Source organism: Solea senegalensis, linkage group LG3, assembly GCF_019176455.1.
Source record: "Solea senegalensis isolate Sse05_10M linkage group LG3, IFAPA_SoseM_1, whole genome shotgun sequence".
NCBI classification, from domain to species: domain Eukaryota; kingdom Metazoa; phylum Chordata; class Actinopteri; order Pleuronectiformes; family Soleidae; genus Solea; species Solea senegalensis.
Window position 1 is genome coordinate 13,359,573 of NC_058023.1, and position 5,401 is coordinate 13,364,973.

The 5,401-nt window shown below is 41.2% G+C and overlaps 1 protein-coding gene across 1 annotated transcript; it reads left to right on the forward strand.

Annotated features, from left to right (window-relative positions):
• Nucleotides 1–822: 822 nt before the first annotated feature.
• Nucleotides 823–3,520, forward strand: LOC122765780 (fatty acid-binding protein, intestinal-like). Its single transcript, XM_044020200.1, has 4 exons — nt 823–997; nt 1,989–2,161; nt 2,500–2,607; nt 2,698–3,520. The coding sequence occupies exons 1-4, from the start codon at nt 931–933 to the stop codon at nt 2,746–2,748; spliced, it is 399 nt and encodes a 132-aa protein (XP_043876135.1). The 5' UTR covers nt 823–930; the 3' UTR covers nt 2,749–3,520.
• Nucleotides 3,521–5,401: the final 1,881 nt, after the last annotated feature.

Here is a 5,401-nt window from a genome sequence, read left to right on the forward strand (position 1 = left end):
CATTAAAAATAAAAAATAAAATAAAAACCTAATTGACCTCTATTTAGTGGTGGGAACAATGTGAGGTAGTTGAAAAGCTCCAGATGAAGCTAAAAAAAAACAGACCTTAGAGTGGAAAATAAAACCCTGCTGTCCTGAGGTGTTGGCATCTGCCAAGTGAGTCAGTGTAATCTAATGTAATTGGATACATCAGAATGTGCTTGACCTACATTGTCATGCAATGACACAATAAGACCATTGTCCAAAAATGAACGTAATCTGTGATGCAATACTCTTCAGGGGTACATACACTAGGCTCCCATACTGCATGTTTCAAAGAATGCATAGTGTAACAGTGATTAAACTTGATAAACAATGGCACAGTCTTTCAACTCTGTACAAACACATTTGCTTCTGGGTCACTACTCTTGTCAGTGTCACACAGAAATTCCTGTACAACTCATTTCCATGCAAGGCACAAACTAGGTGACAAAGAAAGGATTGAGGAACAGAGAGGGGCACAGCTGAGAGATTGCCATGGCAGCCATGTGAACAGCCCAGTCTTTTATTTATCTTTTTCTCCTGCCCTGCACAACAAGTCCCACAGTGTGCCTCTGTGCCAGATTCACAAAGAGGGAGTTGCCCTCTGGTTTTATAGGAGCGTATTATCCTCGAGGTTGTGCAGCCATCACCCTACATTTGACACAGTCTTTAAAAGGCCACATCAGCAGACAGATAATCAACGAGATAAAGACGAGCACCTTCCATGTCAGCTCGGGGGTGGGAGTGACCAGCGTAAGGTTGCGGAGGGGTGAGGGGTGATTGGGAGAGGGGAGGGGTACATATCCATATATATGTGTGGGCCTGTGGTCATTCACAATCCCACGATCTGCAAGTACCACATCATCATCATCATCACCAGCTTGCCTTCAACCCAACGAGCCTGCAGCCATGACCTTCAATGGAACCTGGAAAGTTGACCGCAATGACAACTATGAAAAGTTCATGGAGCAAATGGGTGAGTGTGTGTGTGAGAAAGAGAATGAGAGTATAGTTCACAGTTAAGCGTCCTGTTGTCTGGCTTTGTGATCTACAGCAGTGGCTCTTTTCATACCAAGTACCACCTGAGAAAATATTGAGCTCTCAAAGTAACACCGTTATCACCAACATGAAGATACAGTGGTGTAAATAGGCCAAGCAAAGTCAGCTACAGACTTTTCACAGGAAGCATATTTATTCCCAATAAGATCATTTGCTCTCTCATCATGCTCCTCTTCCTCACATCTACTTCAGACACTGGTATAGTGAAATCAGATTAAGATGGAGCAAGCGATGAGGTGACTCTTTATTATTTAATTATTATTACAGTCATTATTATTGTTTTGTTAGTTGTTTAATTTTCTACACACGGTGGTCAAAATTCCGTAGTATTTCTGATTTTCCTCCAAGTACCACCAGAGGAAGCTAGAGTACCACTGTGTGAGAATCGTGGATCTCCACCACCCAATTCACAACGTAATTTGTGGCAAAAAAGCTCATTTCTGCACTCGACGACACTTCAGACTACTTCTACTGCCATTTCTGTAACGCTTTATCTAATTTTGAGCAGGTAAACCTAAAACAAATCACAATTTAAATTTCAAACATTCTGCAAATTCCGTAGACCATCCCTCCTGGGTGACCTACGGAATTTGAGGAGAACAATGAACGTAAGTTTAACTTTATGATTATGCTGAAGGAAATTTGATCGTCAAAACATAAAAAGACAACAACAAAAGGAACAAAAAAAAGTGTACTACAGTGTAGTGAGGTGTTGATAAGATCAAGCTGATTGTTGCGTCGCTAAATTTAGATGCATCCTTTGGACTTAGACACAGTGTAATTCTGAGGGAGCAGACAGCGAGAACTTCAAATGTTGCTTATTTATTCCAGCCTATAATAGCATAGCACATATTATATGTTGAACATTATGCTTTTTTTTTGCTTTTTTTTTCTCCCTATTTAACAAGGTATTAATGTCGTGAAGCGCAAGATGGCAGAACATGACAACCTGAAAATCACCATTGAGCAGAACGGGGACAAGTTTCACATCAAAGAGTCCAGCACTTTTCGCACCAAGGACATTGACTTCACCCTGGGCGTCCCCTTTGACTACAGCCTGGCTGATGGCACTGAAGTCTCCGTGAGTTTCCCAAAGAGCTGCAGATCGACACGTTCTCAAACCAGCGGCAGCCAATCCAGATGATGCTTTATAATGTTAATGCAACCAGAAAAGCTTTCAGAATATATGGAATATTATTTCATAGTGATGCATGAGAAAAGAGAAAATGAAGCCAGTTTTGGAGCTACTGCTGAAAGCAGCGGGAAAAGTTCCAGTGTATAATCATTACCCTCTGCAATGGGTAGAGTAACTGGAATGAATAAAAGTCAAAATTGTTGCCACCAAAACTTGGCCAATACAGATAAATGAAACGTGACGTAAGAAGAGCATGTAATAACCCACTGTGTATTTATATCCAGGGTACATGGGAGATGGAGGGCGACATGTTAAAGGGTAAATTCACCAGAAAAGACAACAACAAGGTCCTGACAACCACGAGAACTCTGGTGGGAGGAGAGCTGGTACAGGTCTGTAGGTCCACATCGATCTTTACACAGTTCCAGTGAAATATGTTAAATACTGCAGCTTAATAACGCACGTCTGTCTCCTCCTCACAGAGTTACAACTACGAGGGAGTGGATGCTAAGAGGATTTTCAAGAAGCAGTAACCTGGAGTCTGCAGTTTTATATTTTATTTTTTATATCGATGGCATGATATAGATTTGAATTGTTTTTGTCCGAGAGTCAGAAAAGTCAAGTGTATTCTCATGGGCTTCCACTGCAAATACCTCTAAATGTCTTTATGGTTTTACTCGATGAATTATGGTCCAGGGTTCTGCAGGATGACCTCTGTGAATACTTGAGAGAATGTGAATACAATTGATGAAAGCAGATAAAAGCAGGGAAGCTGAGAGGAAAACAAAATGAAGGTGAACATCTGTCACCAAGTGCCTTAAAAAAAGGAAAATAAAAACCCCACTACCACAAAAAACTATAAATGTCAATTTGACTGTAGTGGAAGCATCCACATCCACATTTTGAGATTTCTATTTCCTGCAGTAGAAGAGAATACAATTTTGTTTTCTGTTGTTTCTTCCTGTGGTTAAAAAAAAATAAAGAATGGTCAAAATACTCCGCAGGATGTATTGAAATTGTATTGTATTGTGTATTGCATATTTGGGATTGTTTTTTTTTTAGTGGGCATTTTTCATAAAACTATCATTTTCACTGTAAAAAGAAGAGATGGATCACAGTTCATTTAATTTGACTGCATTTAGTCCCTTCATCACTGTGAGGAAACAGCAGCACAATAACAATCCCACACAATATGAAAAATATAATGTCATCGTTGTGCCTTTAACCTGTTGGGAAACATGCTGGTTTGCACTAATGGCTCTTTGACTGTCTAGTCTGTAACAATAAAGTGATTTTAATGAGTCACGTGGGTCTAATACTAGTGTTGATTTTGACAGAAAGAGAATATGAGTGAATCTTGAATAACTGAGGTGTGGCTAACGTTACCAGTTCATCACCATCATGCATTAATACATTCAATCGTTGGTTAGGGTTAGAAAGGTTTTGTGGAGATAAAACATCCCAGCAGCGTCTCACATGATGACAGCAGGGTCCGTCATGTGCTGGCCTTCAGGTGAAATCCTCAGCAGTGAGACAGAAAAACACATGATGGAAACGAGGGTGACAGGGTCGCAGAAATGCTGCGAATAATAACTTTCATTCAAGTGGTGAAAAAAAAACTTTGAAGAGCAAGGAGTACATAAGCAATTTGGTTATTTGACCAGAGGAGGGCGACCTCAGCCTACTTTTACAGACTAGAAAGCCTGCCGTGGATTGGCATGTCCACCAGATAGCTCAGTTTACATGTATATACTGTACATATACTGCTCTTTTACTCCTGTTTGGATAATGTCAAACATGACTGTGCAGTGACCTTATATGATGTTTTACATATATATATATATATATGTATTCATTAGAGAAAATAGGAGAGGTGTCATACTGTGGGTGCAGGTTGCGGCGCCTCTCCATGACCACTGGGTAGCGCTGTGGAGCTCTATGTCCTCTGAGAGAAAGGGCCTCAGTCTTGCATGATATCATCCTCGGTGAGGTTATCATATGACACACAACCCCATACCCCGTAACTGGATCTCAAGTCAAAGTATTAAAATAATATCACTGTGTGCTCGCCTGGAATCAAAGAGGGGATTGTACAGGGATGACATGACTTCAGTGAGGAACAGTGCAGTAGTGGGAGAGTTAGCCCCAAGTGTTTTGATCGGGTGCAGGGGCCCAGTCGAGCATGGGGGGGGGGTGAGGAGGAGGAAGAATATTAACATGGAGCCTGGAGAGAGAGAGCAGTGCTGCAAGAAACCCACCCTCAACCACCCACCTACCCCCCTGCTGTGAAATCCAACTCACTTCCCTCACTCTGAAGTCGTCAGCTTATCTAAAAGTATAATAACCACAAAAGACGGTGTGGGTGGGGCTTTTTGGTTGGGTAATGTTTCCAAGAACCCCCAACACACACACACACACACACACATGGGCCGATCCCTGTTCACACAGTGACTGTGCAGACTTCTGCAGACAGTGTGCAGGCTGCTGGATGATGAGTCACTGGTTAGTCAGTGCTGAATACTGTATCTGAGCCCTTTCAGATGCCCCGACAGTCGGGGATTATTGGGGACTCATGCCACTGGACTGGACAAGCTCAGCTAAATTTAACGTAATGAAATATCTTAAATGGGTCACGGTGCATTTTTGTACCACTGGTTCTTCCCCCTGAGGGATGACGGGGACCCCATTATTTATTTTAGATGGTCTGACATATGAATAACTATAAGAAAACGTATCCCCCTATTCACTCTTCCATAGGCCAGGGATAGTTGGTTGGCAGTTATCTTATCTAACTACTAACTACTGCTGGTTTCGCAAAGAAACATATAATGTCAGTCAACATTCTTAGTCCCTAGTTGTAGGTCTTCTTCTATAATGCATGAAAATTGACGATAATCTGTGAATGACAGCGACTATTGTCCAATAGTAAATGAAAAAATATATATGAAAACACACTGTCCCCAAAAGTCAGTCGGTGGCAAAGAACGAAACCAACTGTGACTTTACCTTGGTTAGCACGTATCCAGGGCGGGGTTTGGCATCTCATCTCATCTGTCCAGGGATTTTCAGCCATTTAAAAGGAGAGAAAAGCTGCAGAAATTATAACACATGCAAACAAGAGCACACACACAAATGGCTTATGAATATATATATATATACATATATATATATATATATATATATATA

What these genes read in the sequence shown, in the direction of transcription:
- LOC122765780 (XM_044020200.1), top strand. Translation starts at nt 931, where the DNA reads ATGACCTTCAATGGAACCTGGAAAGTTGACCGCAATGACAACTATGAA. An exon ending in AAAGTTCATGGAGCAAATGG is followed by an intron (nt 998 to 1,988) that starts GTGAGTGTGTGT and finishes CTATTTAACAAG; the next exon opens with GTATTAATGTCGTGAAGCGC. An exon ending in CTGATGGCACTGAAGTCTCC is followed by an intron (nt 2,162 to 2,499) that starts GTGAGTTTCCCA and finishes ATTTATATCCAG; the next exon opens with GGTACATGGGAGATGGAGGG.